Source organism: Carettochelys insculpta, chromosome 3 (genome assembly GCF_033958435.1).
Source record: "Carettochelys insculpta isolate YL-2023 chromosome 3, ASM3395843v1, whole genome shotgun sequence".
In the NCBI taxonomy this organism is placed as follows: Eukaryota; Metazoa; Chordata; order Testudines; family Carettochelyidae; genus Carettochelys; species Carettochelys insculpta.
In genome coordinates, this window is record NC_134139.1 from 31,892,508 (window position 1) to 31,914,708 (window position 22,201).

At 42.2% G+C, this 22,201-nt stretch overlaps 1 protein-coding gene across 3 annotated transcripts in view; it reads right to left on the reverse strand.

Annotated features, from left to right (window-relative positions):
* HHAT (hedgehog acyltransferase) overlaps positions 1-22,201 on the reverse strand; it is a 367,215-nt gene that overhangs the window by 63,899 nt on the left and 281,115 nt on the right. For all 3 annotated transcript variants that reach the window (XM_074988515.1, XM_074988516.1, XM_074988514.1), the window contains exon 13: positions 17,800-17,908. In XM_074988515.1, coding sequence (XP_074844616.1) covers positions 17,817-17,908 — 92 coding nt within the window. In that variant the 3' untranslated portion in view covers positions 17,800-17,816. The remainder of the gene's footprint in view (positions 1-17,799; positions 17,909-22,201) is intronic.

Sequence of the window (22,201 nt, forward strand, 5' to 3'; positions counted from 1 at the left end):
TGTCACTTTTAGTCAAGCATGGATTAAAAAAAGAAAAAAAAAAGAATGGGTAGATACTATTTTTGTGGTCAGCAGAAAGCTGCCAGTAGAGATACTGCATATCTCCTGTTTTGGAATGTTCAAATACAGTTGCAGTCACCTACATTACTATTTCCTTATGAGCATTTTTAGACAAGCACAAATACTATTTGTAAAAAAAAGTTTAATTTTATTTATTACAGTAATAAACTATTTTATACATTAAAATGTGTGTCCTTTTCTGTGTGTTAAGTATTGGCATGGACAAATGACAAGGGGTCATTTACTAAACATTTTGGCTTGATTTCTTCATTTGTTAGATAGCTGACTACAGTTTGTTCATTTTGATGTATTTTTGAGCTCTGCTTTAGAAACTATAATGCCAGTTCTTGGTCAATTGTATTACAGCTCATAAAGATCATATAAAGACAAGTATTATGTTTCATGACAAATAATTGAATTTTTCATTTAGTGGTGCACCATTAAACCTGACAGTAATTTGAATAGTACCAGAGTCACTATACATTAAAATCAAACAACTGTAAAATAAACCTGGAGTCCTATATGGGTGTTTGGATTGGGAATGAAGCACTAAGCTTTTACCTTTTTTCCAGCTTGTGATGAATTCACTGGTAATTGCAAATTGAAACAAAGTTTCAGTTGCTTTGATTAAAAATTGGTGACTCTACCTAATTTTGCTATGCTGATTTCAAAAATGGCATCTATTTTGTTCTATCATGTAAGGATTTTTCACAAATCAAAAAGAAAAAATGGACATTTTTCATGCTTTTTATTCCACCTTATGCATTAAAAACTTGGTAAGTAGTAAGTTATAGTTCTTTTAGGAGGTCTGTTGTAAGTCCTTGTTTAAAGAACAAAGGAGCAAAGTGTGAAATTTAACAACTGAGTAATTTTGAATGATTAGATGTGACTGAATCAATGCTTTTTTTTTTTGACAACTTTTTATGCATTTCACCAGCAGTCTCTCTTTTCAGGGATTAGCAGTAATCAGACGTCATAATGACACCCTAGTGTCCTTGATCTCTCTTTTCCATTGTCTTGATATCCTGATGAAATCTTTCCCTTTGCTCTTCATGGAAATTTCCAAGATTTTCAGGAAAATAATCCAGATGGGAGTACAAAAAAATGAACTTTGAAGCTCATGTTGCATCCAAGTCTTTCACATTTGTTTAGCATGTTGCCGACAATGTTTTTATTATCAGGATCTTTGTTATTCCCTAAGAAGTTTTGTATGACATTTCTGAAGGCCACCCAAGTATCTTTCTCTGTGTTATTCATGATTTCTGCAAAGGTAGTGTCAAGAATCAGTTTCCTAAACTGAGGACCCACAAAGACACCTTCCTCAACTTTTTGGTAGCTCAAAGCTGGGAACTTGTTGCAAATGTACTTGAAACAGTCACTGTTCTTGTTTAATGCTTTCACAAATTATTTCATCAAGTCTAGCTTGATGTGGAGTGGAGGTAGCAGTACCTTGTTTGGCTCAGTCAGTTTTTCATAAATTATATTCTTGGAGCTGGGCGTCAGACTCTTCCTTGGTGGCCACTGTCTCCTTACCCAATGAAGATCTCTTGCTCTGCTATCCTATTTGCATAAAAAGCATGGCATTTTTATGAAACGAGCCTGCTGACTAAGCAGCATACACAGCACCTTCAGATCTCCACATAGTCCATCCATGCACTGGATAACTACCTTTTCAAGGAGAAGCTCAAGATTTTCGTAGGTTTCTCTTAAGTGAACAGAAAGGGGAATAGGTACAGAGGCATACTGATTGCCATTACTGACTCTTCAGAGACGAGCCTAAAAGGTGTTCTAGTTCATAAACAGTCTCCAGTCACCTGGCTGGTAATCTTTCCCCAAGCTTTCTATTAATCCGTCATTGTTACTGCAGTATACCAACAGACTACCCATAGAAAAATATGGAACCCAAACCCTTACTCGCAGTTCCTGTACCAAGCAAAACTTGTCCCAGGGGAAAGCAAATTCTTCTCTTGAAGTCTGGATCCCAAAACCTCAGCAGAATTTTTAGGCAGATCCAGGCCTCTCACCAAGTCTTTCAGTTTACTTTGGGTGAAAAGTTGTGGCTCATTACTGGCCTGTTCTGGTCCATACTCAGTATTACCTCCAACATTATCAGCATTGGTGTCAGAACATGACATGAAATTTTCAGGACAATTTGGTGGGTTAGGGATAAGCACATCAGTTTCATGTGGTATTGGCTGGATTGCAGAAGGAAGGTCTAAGTAAGAAATACCATGCTTGCTTCTGTATTACATAAACAGGAATAACAGTCAGCCCTGTGACTCAGGCTCACGCCAAACCATGGGAATTGCAAATGCCATGGACTTCTTTTTTCCTCCTCTCCATTGTCTCAAAGATTCCACACATGATCAACACACTTTATGAAGGGCCCAAGACTTGTCTTGATCCCCAATTTTTTTCCAGAGTAGGCGTGATATACGTTTCTAACAAAATCTGTTATAATCTGTCTTTGCTTCTTTGGAACAAAACTGCCACAAATGTAACAAAATATGTCTGGATTATTCAGGCAACCTGGAGATGCCATGTTAGGGGATTATCTGAAAAATGCAGAAAATACAGTACTAAATATAATTCAAAACTTAAAACAATGAAAACATTCTGTTTTGTTACTCCTATAATATATAATAATTTGGCAATCCTCCAACAAAATTAAGCTAGATGGCATTCATTTTGACTAATGCAATCAATTAGAGGTGTTTTTGCGTGCAAGTTCTTGAAAATAAGTCGCTGCATATAATGTATAACACATTATAACAACACTTTTTGAAAAAGTAAGACTGCAGTTTTCAGAAAATCTGTACATCATGGGCAAAAATGGATATAGCTTTTGAATTCAGCATCCCAAAATTAGTTAAGAACAGTTATTTGTTCTCAAACAACAGAACCCATGCAGAATGAGTCATTCTCATCTGAATACTGGTTGGTGACCTCTTTGAAATGATCAGGTGGTTCCTGATGCCAGAGAGTGAGAATTCAAGTAATGCATATTGGAAAACATAATTCCAGCTATACATATAAAATGATTATGATTAAACTAGCTGTCACCACTCAGGAGAGAGATCTTGGAGGCATTGTGGATAGTTCTCTGAAAACATCCACTCAGCATGCAGCAGCAATCAATAAAAACATACAGTGCTGGGAATCGTTAGAAAAGGGACAGAGTAATATAGAAAATGCCATTAGTAACAGGTACAGCTGTGGTAGATTTTTCCACCCTGATCTATTTTATGTGCAAGTTGGAATGCCCACTTCCTGAAAACCAAAGCCTTGTGAGTTGCATAGTCAATAAAGAGCCCTGTAACTTCAAGTAATGTTACAGTTTATATCTGTCATGGACACGTAAAATCTCAGTACTATATAAAACTAGTATTATTAAATTTCATGGGGCCACCCTACCTGCAAGAATGTGTTATCTTCACACCTATCCTGAGCTGGGGGAGGGGAAGGAAGAGACTCTCTTCCTGAGAACAAGGTTTTTCTCACAGCAATCAGAACCCACCATTTGCCTTTGGACCAGAAAGTATCAGGAACAGAATCCCCAGCTCCTGCAGGGAGGGGGCATCTCCTCCACTGCCCCTAGGTGCAGACACAATTGTACCTCCCAGAGGAGGGGCTGCTTGTGAGAAGGGTCCCTGAAGGGAGACAGGTGACGAGGATGGAGAGGTGGAGAGGAATGAAAAGTGATGGTGGTATCCTGATGATATAGTCCTGAGGACCCATCAGTCCAACATGATGGCTGACCAAGCTGGGAGGAAAGGACAAAGTCTATTTAGAAATGGTAGGGTAGGATCCAATTGGGCAGGTACTCCAATCTCAAGCACAGCATGAAGAGGAGCACTTGGAGGATTTGGATTATCTGCGACCAGCCCTGGACTGCTGATGAGGCGGCTGACCGTGGGAGTAGCATGCCTTGTGCTGGTAAAAATCCAAGCACTCACATGGTTGAAAGGGCCTGGACTGTTGTTGGCGATGCTGAGGCTGTGGCTTGAATAGTTTCTGCTGCAGAGTTGGCATAAGCATGCTCAAAGACTTCATCGTGCTACGAGAGTCCTTTGGAGGTGGGCGTTGGTCTGCTGAGTGAACATCACCACAATTAAATGGGAGGTCCTGGATTGTTTGCTGGACCTCCGGAAGTAGGCTCAATGGTGAGAGCCAGGCCACCTTGCACATGGATATGTCTGAAACAATAGAATGGGCTGCAGAGTCAACCATGTTGAGTGCTGCCTGTAGGCAGGTCCAGGACACCACCTTGCCCTCCTGCATAAGGGCCAAGAATTCCTCCCTCAGGGTCTCAGGTAAGGATTTCTTAAACCTGAGGGCCATGGCCCAGGAGTCATAGTTGTAGTGGCTGAGGACGACCAGCTGGTTAGCCACCTGAAGCATCAGGTCCCCCACACTAGTAGGCATCCTTCAGTCTGCATAGACTATGGATCGCGCCCTTTATAGTTTAAATTGAGGACTTCATTTACAGCATCTACTGTGACTATGCAGACCCACACGAGAGTGACAGTCCTTGTTGCATCTCTTGCAGATGTGGTGGGTGTCTGGCAAGTCCTTAGTGTGCTTTCTGTGTGCTCGCTTCTCCTCTGCTAGCTGTCTGATCCTCACCTCGCCCTTCTGAAGGCCCTTGTGTAACCCCTGCCTCCATCTGCCGCGGTCGTCTGCTAGCTCTTCCCAGTTGTCCAGCTCGATGTCTACCTCTCTGAGGTCTTTCTTGCAGACATCTTTGTAGCGCAACTGGGGGCATCCGGGAGGTCTTTGCCAGGGGCTAGCTCACCATACAGGATGTCTTTTGGAATCCTTCCATCATTCATCCTGTGGACGTGGCCAAGCCAGTGGAGCCGACGCTGCCTGAGGAGGGTGTGCATGGTTGGGATTCCAGCTTGCTTGAGGACGGCAGTGTTAGTCACTCTGTCCTTCCATGATATTCCAAGGATGCGCCTGAGGCAGCGCAAGTGGAAGACGTTCAGCCTCTTTTCCTGGTGGGCATACAGGGTCCAAGTCTCGCTGCCATAAAGGAGGGTGCTGAGGATGCAGGCTCTGTAGACTTGCATTTTGGTGCGAGTGTACAGCTTGTTGTTATTCCACACTCTCTTGCTGAGTCTGGACAGAGTTGTGGCCACTTTTCCGATCCTCCTATTTAGCTCAGTGTCCAACGACAGGGTGTCAGTGATGGTGGACCCGAGGTAAACGAACTCGTGGACGAATCAGGTCCCCCACAGAATAGACCTTTCTGCTGAAAAAGTCCAAGCATCTACCATCTTTGGACTTTGGGACCAGAACTTGTTGACTCTCTCTTTTTCATTCACCGCCTCCACCAACAAAGAGCAGGATGCAGGGTGGGCGTACAAGTACTTATACCCCTTCACTAGTGTGAAGTACTTGTATTCTACCCTATGAGCAGTGGGAGGTAGAGAAGCTGATGTCTGCCAAATAATGGAGGCAGTGGTCATAGTAGTTTTGTTGAAGGAAAAGGCCACATGTAAGGGTCCTTCTGAGGCAAGAATGTCACAGGTCAGACTCAGCAGCTCCTCCATGGGAACATTTAAGACTGGTGGCCATGTGGCAGAGAAGCTCCTAGAGCACTCTGAAGTCTGTGGGCGGAGGCCCCAGGACCAAAGCACCTGCCACCACCTATTCTGGAGAAGAGGTGGAGGATAGCATCAGAGGCACCACTGGGGGTGGGGAGGGGGCTGCTTGAAGCCAAAGTCACACTCCTTATGAGTCTGGGGCTTCAGACCACTGCAGATACGGCACATCTGTTTAACTTCACCCAAACACTGAAGGCAGGAGCCATGGGGGTCGCTTGTTGGCATAGACTTTAAGCAGTCAGAGCACTGCTTAAAGCTACGAGACTTTTTTGTTCCCTTAACCCCCAGAGGTGTAATGGTAGAAGAAGGGGAGACCTTTCCTACCCCACAACTACCTAACACTAACTGAACGAAAACAATAGTTGTGCTAAACACAACTACTTACAACTCATCTGCACAGAAAGCTAGGGAACTGTGGCAAAGCAACAGGTACTTAGCCACACAATAGGAACAGCTTCATGGGTGGTAACAAAGGAAGTGAGGGGTGCTGGGTTGGCTGGGTCATGTATAGGCTTCACACAGGCACCACTCCAGGGGGCTCCCCACCCAACCCAGCTGGTAGTTGCTAGGGAAAAGCTTTCCAACAGCCATGCATGTGCACACACCTATCTCAAACAGATATGGGCAAGCACCCAAAGAAGAAGTGGATATCTGGCCAACTAAAATCATGCTGGACCACAGACATTGCTGGACTAAACAAGTTCAACCTGTAGTAAGTTAACATGAAAGGAATCTGAAAGGAACTGCTATTAGAGGGCTAATATCTGCCTTATGACATATCTACATCTCGGTGAAGTCAGAGGAATTTTTGTGTACGCGCTGAGGGCATGCTTTGGCTCAAAGTCGTGGATAAACCCCCATGGTCTCACTGCTGTTACATGCTAACCACAGGGGATGGTACAAACTATCTAGAAAGGATAATTTGGTTTCCTGTTCATATCCCAAGCTGACCAAAATACTTGGAAAGCAGCAGATTAGCACATTGAGGGGTGTATGTGTGTGAATGTTAAGTTGTGTTAAAAGGTTGAACGTTGACATTTAATGCAACAGGCATTACATGTTTAGCAATAGCTCAAACACTGCTTTACAACTGTCTGTTCTTTGTAAGTAAAGGTTTAGGATGAATGAAAATGTGGATTACTCACAATCCCTTCTAGTGAGCTGATTTTGTAAAATTCATTTTACAGCTAAGGAGCTCAAAATATTTCAAAGGAACTTCAATGCTGTTTGTAATGGAGAAAACTTATTATAAATCACCTGTTTGAAGCTCCAGAACAGACTAATATAACAGTGAGCATATGATAAAAAGTGAGGCTGGGGTGTGTGTGCATGTATAAGCGACAAACACCTTTATGCAGATCAACTTCTTCAGTTTTCGAACCAAAATTTTCTTGATAAATATGGACCCTAACACCATTAAACAATTCCTGTCTTGATGATGATTAAAATAAAACATGGCCCTTCCTTGCACTCCAAATTTCATATATCTTACATTAGTCCCGGAAAGATTTTAATTCTTCCAATGGAGTAAATTTCTGAACTAGCAGTGCCTAACCTTTCAATGTATCAAGTACGTTGAATATAAAATAATCCTGACTGCCATACTTGCTTTATTTTTTTTTTTTTTACAGACTTTTAAATATCTCTTTAAATTATTAAAACAAACAATCCTTTAAATTTTGGGGGCCAGCTTTTCAAAAAGTGATCAGGATCCACAATTGGGCCCAGATTAAATAACATTTACCAACAGGTACTGGCCTATAGTGGTAGACACTGTAAATAATAGCAACTGCATTTGACCGCATAACATAGTTTCCCTTAAGAAATTATTTTGGTACATTACTTACCATAACACTTTTTAGGTGTTTGTGTCTTCAAATCCCAACCCTATCTGGGTGCAGACAGACTTTGATTTAATTTTTTTGAAAAAATAAACACAGACCCCCCATTCCCCACAATATATGGACAATGTCTACTGTAAATGAACTATGCAAAGAAACCTTCCCTGTCTCTTCTCCACATGCACTGGGGAATCCAGGATCATATACTTTTGATTAGCCCTTTAGAAATTCCAAATCATTAAGCATCGCAATAGTCTTATGTAGTAAATTATCATCACCCTCATTTTGAGGCATCTCTGAGGCACAAAAGGGTAAAGTGACTTGTCCAAGATCACAAAGAGAGTCTAGAATTCACTTTATGATGAGGGCTCATAGGCCCTACAGGAATAATAGCTTGGAGCAGGTCTTCGTTTCAGCTCCCATGCTTAGGCTACCACGTCAGGGGACACATGATCAGCCTGCAGCTCTGTGAAGACCAGAGTCAGAATGAGCAGGGCCTCATACTCAGAAAATACAGAATGAGGAAGCTCTCATACCTACAGAAGTACAGAAAAGCACATGCTTTCTACTTTCATCTGTGAGAATTCCCTCTGCAGTATATAAACAAGGGGATGGATCCTGACACATATAGGACAACACACAGGAGTTGGAACTGCTACTAGTGGAACTGCTATGGGCACCCGCATGGCCCCACAATATGCTAATATATTTATGGCTAACCTGGAACAACAATTCCTCAGCTCTCGTCCCCTATTACCCTCCTGTCCTTATGATACATTGATGACATCTTTGTGATTTGGACCCATGGTATAGAGACTCTAGAAGAATTCCACAGAGCCTTTAACAATCTGCACCCCACCATCAACTTATGCCTCAACTACTCCACGCGAGAGATACATTTCCTGGACACTACAGTATGAATCAAGGATGGCCTATCAGTACCACACTCTACCAGAAACCCATTGATCACTATACTTACCAACACGCTTCTAGCTTCCATCCTGCTCGCACAACTAGATCCATTGTTTACAATCAAGTCCTCAGGTACAATCACATTTGCTCTGATCCTACTGACAGAAACCAAAAACTACAAGATTTCTACCAAATATTCATAAACCTGAATTACCCATCAGGAGAAGTTAAAAAAAAAAAAAAAAACCAACAGGGCCAGACAAATACCCAGAGACCAGCTACTCCAAGACAGGCCCAAAAAAGCCAATAACAGAACACCACTTGTCATTACCTACAGCCCCCAACTCAAAACCACTGCAATGCATTATTAAAGACCTACAAACCTATCCTTAATCAGGATGCCACACTCCAGAAGGCCCTAGGTGACAGGCCTATTCTCTCCTACAGACAACCTCCCAATCTTATGAGGATTCTCACCCACACCCACAGTCTATACTGCAGAAACACCAATCCTGGAACTTTTCCTTGCAACAAGACCCATTACCAACTTTGTCCACACATCTATTCTGGAGATTCCATCACTGGACCTAGCCAGGTTATTCACAGAATCACGGGTACATTTTCATGTTCCTCAGCTAACATCATATATGCCATCATGTGCCAACAATGCCCAGATGCTTTGTATATTGGACAGACTTCAAACTCTCCTAGACAAAGAATTAATGGGCATTTAACAGACATAAAAACACTCATAATTCACAAATCTGTCAGCCAGCACTTTAATGGAGTGGACCATTCTCTTAATGACCTGAAAGTCTGCGTTTTACTGAAGAGGAATTTTCAAAGCAGTTTGGAAAGAGAGGCTGCTGAACTTTCTTTTATATTCAAATTGAACACATTTAACATGTGGTTTGACTCAGGACAGGAATTTTCTAGCTCATTATAAGGGCTCTTTTGCATACTTTGCTTTATCTAATTCTTGACTCTCCCCCACCCCCCTGCTCTCTGATTTGCTCACCTTGATAATATTTTTCTGATTTGTCAACCTTGATTACTATTTTTGGTTCTCTGTGACTTAAATATTGAGCCTGTTCTGGTATGACTATGGTCTGAAGAAGTGGATCTGTTCCACAAAAGCTCATCATACCTAATACATTATTTTGTTAGTCTTTAAAGTGCTACTGGACTGCATTTTTCCCTACACTGAGGATTGCAGTCAGACTTGTGCTGGCCTTCTGCACAAGTTAGACTGATCCCCTCTTTTGAAGTCTTTTCATTTTCCCATTTCAGGATGTATATCTGAGGTGAATACAGCCTATCACTGATAACCTAAACCTCCAACTTTCCTCCAAGTTCTGGGAGGATGCAGAAAGCCGGGTGCATAAGGGGGTTGGGCTCTTGTTCTGACACAGGCCTGGTAAGAGCAGAAGGCTGAGGATAGAAGGAGTAGCCAGAAATTTATGAATTCCAGTCCCATCTGAAACACAGGCCATTGAGAATCATTTCAGATTTCTGTCTCTCTCTCTATAAAAGAGATACTAGCAAATTGTAGTACTTACATGGCAACATACCAGGGGCTAAAAGGTTAATGAGTAAATGTAAAGTTGGAATCACTGTATAAATATTATTTATCTTTTGCACTTGGGGAACACGGCCTCTGCATGATAGTGGTTCCCGGGACAGCGCCTTGAAATTACACTACTACACAGTTAAAAAAATAGGGGACATTTTTCAAAGGCACAAAGGAGAATTAAACTTTCAGAAGAAGTTGGGCACCGAACTTTTTTTTGCCTTTGATAACCTCCTTCTGTAAGCCTTCCTTAAACAGTCTTAACCCCTTCGGTAAACCTGCTTGTAGCATCATTTGCAAATCAAGTGCCTCCACCCCAAATCTTCCTTAAAATCCTTTACCAACAGGTAAAGGGTAGTAGCTGTTGATCTTTAAAAGTGGCTCCCAGTACTTTATGTGTAATCCAGGTTTCAAGCCCAAAAAGAACTCAACTACCAAATGCATTAATGCAGGGATAGCAAATCCCTTGGTCCATAAAACCTCATTAATATTGCCAAGACAGACATGCTCCAGTGCAAATGCTAATACAATTTCAACTTCACAGGTCATATAGGAAGTTATATTGCTTGATTATTCATTCACTGAACTTTTAGTGGTCAGATGATACATTCGCCTGCAGTAATTCCCTATCACTACCCAACACTGTGCAGGAGTTTTGTGTAGGCCACATATAACACTGATTATTTTTTAACCTATTTGTTGAATAGCTTTCAGAAGATCCCATACTGCAACAATTGCACTTAAAGAGCATATGAGCTACTTCTGAATGTAGCTGATCACCACCACTTAAATCAATAGGGTCTTCTTTAAGAAGAAAAAGTGACAATGCCACACTTGCTTGTGGTCAAAATGAGCTAGGAATTTGCACAGCCGGGCTCTAGTCTGTCTCACCTTACTGTGACATCCAACTTAAGCAAGGCAGAGGTGGAGAATCCTTCAAGAATGTAAAGCATGTGGAAGGACCTCCGTTGTCTCAAAAGGATCTGGTCCGAAGTTACTTGCAACCAGCCCATATGCTATTGAAAGTAACAGTCCCGATTTATGCTTGGTGCTAACACATAGTTAACATCCTATAAATTAATCTGTGTTGTACCAGAGTATCATTTTCCAGTGTTGATAAGCTCTGTAGGGACGAAGAGCCTGACTCCTCATGGAGCAATGACCTCGTACTCAAGAAGCTGGATTTATCAAGACAATTATGTTGATGCCAAAATTGCAGTAGCTTTGCTATGGCTGATTAAGGAAGCCAAAGTACAGGTGGGAAAATGTGGGCCTAAAGTTCCTCAGCTCAGTCATCTGCATACAGTTTTTACATAGCTGAGCAGGTAGAACTGGGTTTCGTTCCCCTCTGGGCTGCTGGGCCGTGGTAGGTGGCGGTGGCAGCCTTGAAAAGGTCTCATCCTGCGATGAGGCACAGGAGGCTCAAGCCATGGTCCAGCCACTGTCAAGCTCCTGGTGCAGGTGAATCACGTCTGTAAGCAGCTCGGACATAGCACCTGAAAGCAAGTAATCACACTAAAAGCAGAAAAACTCAAATGAAACAGCTGTTGGTGATTTTTAGTGCAGTGTGATGATGAGGGCAAAAATGAAACTTTAAGACCAGCAAAATGTTTTAAATGCAATACATGTGAACCAACCCCCTAGATATCAAAGCCCTTGAGGGGAGTCAGTTGAGAAGAGCAGTATGCGCAGTAGCTCACAGAGGTCCCTTGGCAGAAGGAGCAATCTACTGTAATGCAGATTTCCCCAACCTCCTCCCAAGTTTTCACAGCCTGAGCATCCTCAGCAAGACTCCCAGGGAGCAGTATTTCAACTGTCCCCACTGGATTAAAAGAGAAGTCTTGGCTAATAATATGCTGTGCACCTAGAGAATTACTTTCCAGTAGACAGGAGCATGGCTGACAGGAGAGTGAGCTATTGAACTCTACTGGGAGAGGGGATGAGTATCAGTATAACATGACAGCAGAAAGCTATGATAAACTGTGCAGCTCCATCCTTTTTGTCTTCACAGCTACATTAGACAGGCAGTTCTAGAAAACTCAAGGGGGCAAGCCTAGGGATAATGAATGAGAGAAGCAACAAGCCCAAGGGGCAGACTCCACGGAAGACAGTTTTCTTTGGAAAGATATGAAGGTATGCAGGAGTAGGAGGTGGCATTTGCTAGTGTGATGAATGACTAAATCTGCTTTAGGTTTTTATAGCTAAGCTGTTTTTTCTTTGACCTGTCCCAAGTAGATTAGTTCAGCTAAGCTTCTTTTACTTCTCAGCTCTAAAAGAGATATGTGAGCAAAGCTCTCTGTGCCATCTGCAATCAAGGCAGAACTGATTAGCGTAATATTAGAGATACAGTTTCTATACAGGGTGGTGTATGTTGTCTTAACTCAAAACAAAATATTTGTGAGAGAGGGGGTTGTGTGAGAGATGAGGGCAACTTCATTTTACAGATTCTTCCCTGGACTTGTTGAATACATATATTCAGTGAGGGTACACAGCCTGTGTACAGCTTAGGATAATTTTGAAACACATGCCAGCAAATATCCTATGAATCCTTATAGGAGTCAAGCACAGCATCAAGTACTCTAATTTTAATTCAGCCTCATCATCAAGGACACATAAGCACTTTCAAAGGGCATTTGATTTATACAACAGCTCACCACTCCTAGGGTCCACCATCTTTTGATGTAAAATGGTAATATGTTTGTGGGCATTCCATGTGCTTTAGGAAAATATGCTTATGCACATGCACATGACATAACTGGAATAGGCAAGATATCATAGGATAATCTGTTCTATAATTTACTGAATGATTTTTCCCATTTGTATGCCTGTACAGGTTGAATCTCTCTTGTCCTCAAGACCTGACTGGTGCAGGATGAGAGAATTTGCCAGACAATGGGACATCAATATTGTCTAGCGGCATTACCAACACTTCCACTACTTACTGGGCTTGTAGAAGACATTTAGGGGTAAATTACAGCTAAATAACAGCACAGAGCACTGATAGCCAGGACTGGTGGCTGTAAAAAGAGTTTATGGGCTCACAGGAAACTTGGCCATGCTCATGATAAGGGATCATCCAGCTAACCAAAATCATGCCAGATTATGGAGTTTGCTGGCGAGCTTTCTGGATTAGAGAGGTTCAACCTGTATTATCTTTATACATCATCTTGTAAACCAAGTTAGAATATGGAGAATAAACCTGTATTATTATTAATGTAGTCATGCTAAGTGAGGACCATTAGTCTTAGTTAGTCTTTATCTGGACCTGTAGGTCAGCCTGTGAAGCATGGATCCAAGGGGTCTTGTAGAGACATATAACCATCTTAAACCATGTAAGCATTCCATGAGTAACTGGGAGGGGGTCAAAGAGAAACAACCAACTCCTGTCTTATGCAAATCTCATTTAAGGATGAAGCATTGTTCGAGCTGAAAGTTTTATTCTGTTTTATTCTCCTTATATTTTGAATTTTAGGTTTAATAAGGTAGCAATGTAAATTAACATCTTAACATTTTATTGATTAAGTTCTTTAATTAAATATACATCTCTTTGTTTTAAAATTTAGTGAGTTTAGTAGGTAAAGAGACGGCGCTTTGGTAGTACGTCTTTAATAAGATTAGAGGGATGTTGAAGGCTTAATTGTTTGATTTATAATGCCTTTTGCTCTGCTTTTCTCTGAGAGTCCGTGTAAGAATTGTTTACGTGTGGAAGTGGTATGTATGTGTCAAGATAAAGGTGTAAAGGTTCTCCCCAGAGCCAGATAGCTAAGAAAGGAGGGGCAAAGCATGGGTGGAGACAGACTTAACGACCTCAGAGAAGGACCATCAGTGCGTACCCTGGTCAAGAAGTGATCACATTGGCAGATTGGAAATTCTAAAGCATGGAGCAGGCATCCCTAAAAACAAATGATTACAGGCTGAGCCTTTCAGAGATATTTTGAGAATGATTGCTATCAAAAAGACAACACAACGGTCATGGACTGACACAACAAAATCCATAGACTTCAACAAAGAAAAAGGATTATAAAAGCATGGTGCTTTGCCATGGGACTTTGGGTTCGTCTTGCCACCAACTCCAGGAGCGCACTGGATCGCAACCAACAAGGCCCTGCCCCTCCCCGCCCCGATCTATCTAGCTGGCCACTAGATTTATCCAGGCTCTGGATTGGTAACTATAAAAGATCTCATGTGCTTTGTTTAAGCATAACAGAGTGAGGTAATACAGTCATCAGTTCTCCCTGGCTCTCAACATGACTGTTGGAAACATCTAAGACTGAACTGGGGGAAGGATTGGGCCCAGACTGGAAGGATTTACAGTCTGTGAAGGATACTTATTAGAACAACTTTGAGGGTGAGATATTACACGGAACTAGTCTCTTTAGTATATTAAGCTTAGTTTCTGTGTTCTGTTTTATTTAGTAACCTGCTTTGTTCTGGCTTCTATCTCTTCCAACCACTTAAATTCTACTTTTTATACTTAATAAAACACTTTTATTTATTAATAAACCCAGTGTAAGTAAATGTCAGATGGAGAGGGCAAGCAGTGGTGCATTTCTCCCTTTTCACTGAGAAAGAGAGGGTAAACAACATGAGCTTACCCTCTATAAACCCTCATACAGAGTCAAATGGATTACTCTGGGGTTCAGGTCCCATTGAGGATGTGCTTTTGGGTGCAGAGGTAAGTCCACTTGGCTGAACCTTCCCAGAGCTGATCTGATCTCTACATCTGTTTTATACTGCAGAGGGCTATGACCCCATCTTTGCATCACTCCCGGAGGAAGCTGGAGGGCCTGGCTTACCAGGACAGAGTGGTGGTGTGAGCATGAGGGCAGGGAGGTGGGCTCAGTGATATTTGAGCACATCAAGTGACATGCCCAAGGGCGTCCCAGCAACTGAATGTGTCAGTGCCACCTGGGGAACCTGGAGAAATTCTTCCCCTCAGAACCTGTTACCTAGCAATACACATTCACCAATTTCCAGGCCAGAGAATGCATCTTCCCTTCATCTCCTTATTTCTCTGTGACTTACATGAGTTATTGCTTGCTAATTAATATGTTGACCTTAGTCTGTGGTTCCAAACTTTTGCGCAGCTTCCTCTCCTCTAGGAGTTTTATGAATAAATTGGTTGTAAAATGGCACCTGATGGTGCCACTTATGACACAATTGAATGCGTCAGTTCTGCTGACAGTGGCACATGGGTATGGGTGAAGTGATGCCTTTGGGACCTAAGCAGGCCAAGACAAGGTCTAGAACTTCTGCTGCAGATGGTCATGGACATTGCCCTAGAGAGAAGGTCTGGAATCCCACCAATAACGATGAGTGTAATCCAAGATTCTGATGCCTCATATGTTGGTGCAAGGCATGTGGAACTGATGGGAACTCTCACATATCTTAATTAGTGTCCTTTAATTGGTCTGATTATAGGAATGTTTAACATGGAGAATGGAGCTCCTGAGACATTGGTGCTGAAGAAAACCTATTCTCAAAAATCTACATGGCTGGAGAAGAGATACGTGGGTTTTTACCCTAATATTAATTACAAAGGTTTAAGAGTGGGATTTTTCACAAGATCTCACAGTGGTATAACGGCTGCTCCAGTTGTTAGTTTGATGCTGGTGCTTTTGAAAACTCCCACCTTCAGGGCATACCTTTTTGGAAATGGTTCCAGGCACCCTCTCAACTACCAAATATATTACACTGCCTTTTAACTAAATGGCTTTCAGAATAATTTGTACTTCCAGCTCTGCAACCTAAAACTTTTTTGCTAAGGAAATAATTCAATTCTGATCGGAAAAAAAAACAGGTTTTGACCCTCGCTAAATATTTACAACCAGCACCACAATAGAACCTCACAAACATTAACAAAGTTATACTCCCAACACTCTGTGAGAAAAAAAGTTTACTATCCCTTTTTAACCAATAGGGAATAGAGGTACAAAGATCTGAACTGACTTGGTAAAGCAGTGGTGGACATCCTGCCGCCCACACATGGTTTGTCAGAGTAAGCTGCTGGTAGGCCACCAGGCAGGTTGTTTATGTTGCATCCACATGGAGCTCACAGCTCCCATTGGACTTGCTTGAATGCTGCTTCCTGCAGTTTCCATTGGCCGGAGGAAGTGAACCATGGTCAGTGGGAGCAGTGGGTGGCCATATCAACAGACGCAAAGTAAAATGCCTGTCTGGTGGACCACCAGCAGCTTACCTTGATGACCTGTATGTGGCCTCTGGGCTGCAACTTGCCTACCACGGCACTACAGGTCACACAGAGAGTCTCTGGCAGAATCAGGACAGGAAGCCAGCTCTCAGGCCAGAGGCTTAGCCATAAAAGCCAGCCTTCAGAGTTAATTTGTTTCTAAGCAGGGAATAGGTAAGCTTTACTGGGTTCAGTTCAGGCAGACCACATAAACCGGATCCTGGATCATTCATGGTCATAGGTACTGTTTGTCTGCTGCAAGTTATTCTGTAAGGTTCAAGTTCCACAGAACCCACCAGTCCACTCCCCCTTATTCCCTACATAGAAACAGAGGGCATCCTATAATGAACCAGAGATTGCAGTTGGCCAGGGGCAGAGGGAAGCTGCAGCCAGAGCTGGACTAGGAGCAGAGGGGAGTTGCAGAAGGGGTTGACGCCGGACTGAGGTTTCTGAGGTTTGACGGAGCTGTGGCAGGGATGGGCGCTAAGTGGTGGCAGGGGGAAGCTGTGGCCAAGGTTGAAGCTCTGGCTGAGGTCAGAGATGGGCTGGGGGCAGAGGGAAATGGTGGCTGGGGTTGTAGGCAGAGTGCAGGGGTCAGAGCTAGCAGAGGACAGAGGGGAGCTATGGTTAGGGGTAGAACTGGACTGCCCCCTGGGGAGTGGCTTGGGCCTTGCTGTGCTTCCCCCTCCAACATTCCTTCACCTCCCCTGAGGGTGGTGTGTCCCACAGTTTGGGCACCACTCAGAGAATCCAACAAAATCTTTTACACATTTCCAGGCATCACAATCAAATGCTGGTTATGATCCTGAGATATAACGTATGGAGGGCAATTTGGGTAGACTTCTGGTCTTTGATTTGTGCCGTGGAAGATCAGGATGTACTTTCATTTGCAATATACTTAAATTTAATCCAGACCAAAAAATAATAGGAAGATGACAAAAATTTCTCTCTCCCTGGTAGATATGGGCCAAGAATAGGAAGTACATATATTAAACTACTCAGTTTGCACATAAAATTTCAAATAATTCTGAAGTAAAAATAGTATCTAAAATGACAAAAGTGCTTTAAGAAGCCAGTGTTTATAGTTCAAATCATTTGTCCATAACAGGAATCAGCAACCTCTGGCATGGGTGCCATTAGGGGCATGTAAGCCAATTTTCACCAGCGCAGAAGGTGGGAGCTCAGTCCCGCCCTCTTCACCCATGCAGCCAGCAGCTTGCTTAAAGCTGTTCTACCTGTGGATTAATCAAAGACCAGCTAATGCTACCAACCATCACCTAAATGATAAAGCTCTGCATCTTAATCTATTAACGAAGCTGTTGTAAGTAGCATTATTAGTGACTTTAAAAAGTACCACTGGCACTAGAACCATACAGAGAGGTCAAAAGGTCAAATATCAGCACTATGCCTCATAAAGGTTGCTGACCCTGGTGTATAAATTGGCTTCCAGTTTTTTAAGTAGTTCATACAAGTATATTTACTAGGGAATATTTTCCTGCAGAGTGACTGGCATGTACATCCAATGGAGAGAAATCAGAATGTGTGTATTCCCTGTAGGAAAGATTTTACAATAACCTTGTACACTTCTTTCTAAACTCACAGGTCATGAGGACATACCTTTGTATAACTGCGTGCTAATTTGCACAGTGTGTGCGATCCCATTCAATTCCAACATGAGAGTAGCAGTACAGGAATCCAAGAACAGACAGGGTTACCCAGGGCCAGCCTGTGAGCAGAAAAAATAAAAAGATGCTAATCAGAGCAAATAATATAATTAATGACTATGGCAAGTTGATGGAAATATATCAAGAAAACATGTCACTGGGTTGAATGTTTAATGGGTTTACATGGACATTGTTGTTGAACATTTAATATTAGAGGTAGAGCCAGGCCACAGGACGTCAAACCAGAGCCTGGAAAAACCAAGGAAAGTAGTAATTGTATCCTGAGCTGTTCAAAGAAAACCCTGGAGAGTTGGCAGAGGTGTCTAGGCTTTACTTTGACCAGCTACATACAACATAATAGCTATCTTGTAAGACGCACTTTTATTTCTAGTGAAGACACGGCCAAAGATAGGCTGTTAGTGTTCTTGCAGGTACATCTTGCAAATCCTAGTCAGACAACTTTCTTTCCCCATAAAATTGGGAATGTTCTAACCATCTAACCACCTTTCTGGGACAATGGGACCTGAGGGAAAGTGGACAAACACACAGCCTCTTCCACTCCACTGCCATCTCTCAGGCCAGCTCGGTTGCCCCATTTCACCCCGGTGGCGGGAATTGGAGCACCCTAGCCCCAATCTCATGGGCAGAACGACTTTGCACACACCTCCCCTAGGTCACAGAGATCTGACAGTAGTGGTAACTCCTACATCCAAGCAAATCTGTAAGTACTGGATCACTTTCACCCTGAAAAGTGAGAATGAAGGGTTCACACCTCCTAACTGCAGTGCCCTAGTTTCTCAATAAAATATAAAACAGAGTACTTGAAACTTACATAGTAGGTTCCATCTTCAAGGGACTTTCCAAACATTAACTGACACTTTTTCACAACATTTATAGGGTAAGTGAGACTTTGTGGTCCCTGCAAAAAGGTGTGTTCTTTTACACTGAGACAATTAACTCCCTGTAAAATCCAACTGGAAACATGGCACTGAAGTTTCTACCACACTGCAGGCAGGCAAAGTCAACTCTATGCCCCTTCCTGGGATTAACATTGATTAGCTGCACTAAAGTAATAACTGTCTCTGTGTAGTCTCCACTAGGACTTTCCAACAAAATAGCTCTCTTGGCATAGAAACGCCACAAATTTTTCAGTGAATACAAAGCATGAAGGTTAAATAGCCACACTGGCCAGATTTTAAAAGATATTAAAAATCCTATTTGGCCAGATGCAAATTGGTGACAAATAGGATTTGTCAAAAGCACCTAAGTGCTTGCGTTAAGGTACACAGGTGCTTTTAAAAATCCCCGGGGTAGGTTCAACCTGTACTTCCTTTGCCTCTAAAATTCAGGACTTTCAGTGATATTCTTTGGACCTACAGAAGGTAGCACCTTTCATCCAATAAACTCAATGCTACACTTCAAAGTGAGTCAACACACATATGGGCAAGGGTGATCTAATGGATGCAATCCTTGGAGCGCAGATGTTCAGAAAGCCTTGACAAAGGCTCTTAAGGAAAGTAGGTAGGTGTGGGATAAGAGGAAAGGTCCTCTCATGGATCAGGAACCTATTAAAAGACAAGAAACAATGGGGAGGAATAAAGAGTCAGTTTTCAGAATGGAGAGAGGCAAACAGTCTGGCAAAAGGAGTAAACAAGAGGTGGCAAAGTTAGCTGATGATACACAATTATTCAAGACAGTTAAGCATAGGGGGTCCCAATTTATATTAGGGCCAGTGACATTCCTCAAATTCTCCTAGAAAGCACATGGGCAACCCCTCTGGCAGGGCTATGGCAGAGAGAGTGGGGACTCTGTGCATCCCCCCCACCAACCTCATCCTGTGTGTTTCCTAGCCCAATTTGCCAGCCCCCTGCTGCTATCCCCCCGCCCCCACAGCAGCACAGTGGGGCTAGAGGGAAGGTGGGAAGAGGGAAGCACAGTGAGGCAAGGTATGCAGTGAGGGAAGGGAGAGGGTGGAGCAGGAACGGAAAGAGACAGGGAGAGGCTAGCACGCATGCTGGGCTTGGAGGAAGGATAGGGACTCCCACTCTCAGGACAAGAGGGATTCACATATTGGTGGCTGCATGTGGGGTGAATTATGGAACTACTCAGTCCGCAGATGGCCCATGGACCATGAGTTTGAGAGCCCTGGCTACAGTTACAAAGGGATCTCGCAGAACTGGGTGACTGGGCAACAAAATGACAGATGAAATTCGATTTTAATAAATGCAAAGCAATGTATATTGGAAAACATAATCCCAACTTTGCATGCAAAATGATGAACTCTAAATTAGCTGTTAACGCTCAGGAACAAGATCTCGGAGTTATAGAGGATAGTTCTTTGAAAACATCCTCTCAATTTGCAGTGGCAATCAAAACAAAAAAAATGCTAAAAGCATGTTAGGAACTATTAAGAAAGGGATAAAAAGTAACACTGTACATATAATAATGCCACCATATGAATTCATAGGAGGCCAACACCTTGAATATTGTGGCAGTTCTGGTCATCCCATCTAAAAAAGATTTATTTGAAATAGAAAAGGTACAGAGAAAGGCAACAAACCTTATGAGAGATATGGAATCTCTTCCGTATGAGAAGAGAATAAAAAGGCAGGATCTTTTTCAGCTTCAGCAGAGACAACTAAAGGGAGGTATGATTCATCTGTCTAAAATCATGGATGGTGTGACGGAAATGCATAAGAAAGAGTTAATTATTTCATAATATCACACAAGACTCAAGAGTCACCCAATGAAATTCACAGACATCAGGTTTAAATGAAACAAAAATTCTTCTTCACGCCACCCATAACCTGTGAAATTTACTGCTGTGGAATGTTGGGAGGGACAAAACTGTAATGGTGTTAAAAAAAAGAATTAGATAACTTCATAGAAGACCAGACCATACATGGTCATTAGCCAAAAATGGTCCACAATGCAACCCTTTGCTTTTTGTGTCCCTAGTCTCTGACTGCTGGATGATGGGTCTGGATGACAGGAGATGTCTCACTTGATAATTGCCCCGTTCTGCTTATTCCATTTGAAGCACCTCATTATGGACACTGTCAGAAGACAACATACTGGAATAGAGGGACATTGGTTGGGTAGTATGATCATTCTTCTAGGCACCAAGCACATTTTCAAAAGCAGGAAAACACCCAGATTGTAAAGGCATTTGGGTGTTTTAATGCCTAACTGGTTTAGGAGCAGAAATATCATTTTCAAGAGGGGATATAGGAGACAACATCCCACTGACAACTGATGGAATTTAGTCATAAATGCCTATACATCATATTTGCAAGAGAGATTTAGGTTTCTAAATTGGGTGAGCTTTGCAATGCTGAGCAAAGCAAATCTGGACATGTTTACAAATCTGGGCCATAATTCCTCTAATCAATGGGTGTTAGGTACTTAAGAGTTTTAAAAAATCCCACTTGGTACCCAGCTTCCTCTTAAACACCTAAATATCTTTAAAAATTTGGTTCTAAGTGACTTTACCTACATGCCAAATATTGCCCTTATCTGCCTTTGTGATCCTCTATTAAGTAGAGTCTGTTTCATTCAATGGAGGAGAAAAGAAGTAAATGACTTCAGAAGTAAATCCTTCAACTCAATGGCAGAGCCAGGAATAGCATCCAGATCTTCCTAACACCCTTTCCTCTTCCCTAACCACTTCACATGCTTTCTTCCTTCCTTTCAATTAAAATGTATTATAAATCCAGCAATAAACAAGCACTTGTGTTCTCCTGAATTGCCATGGAAGGATAGTTTTACATGATGGAAAAGAAAAACCAACTGACAGTTAATCCAGAATGAGGTCACCCCTGGATTAATTTTACACTGATGACCTATGTGTCAGCATGTAACTTCTGTAATCAAATAAAAGGAAGTATGAGACACTTCTACAAGAGTCATTTCAAGGGCGCTTTTGCTTTGGTTATAACACTTGGTCCTTGCAAACCCAGACTGCCAAAACATAATGAGGTACTTGATGTAAATTTTAAAGGGAACGACTCTCTTTTTCCTCTTGCTCTAACACTGTAAGTTATAGTCCCTGAATCCTTTTGTTCACTTTCATTCTGACCTCATATACAAAGATATTTCAAAAGGTTCTTATTTCTGCCCATCATTCGTTTCCCACCCCATAAAGTTACACAAGGTTTTAGTCTGAGGGATCAAACAGAAAATCTTCCAGTACAAAAATTCATTTTCTGTACAACGTTTTCCAGTTATCCATTCAGAAACAGAGACATACATTTTATATCAGCAACGAAGGGTCCTGTGGCACCTTATAGACTAACAGAAAAGTTTTGAGCATGAGCTTTCGTGAGCACAGACTCACTTCATCAGATGCTGGTCTT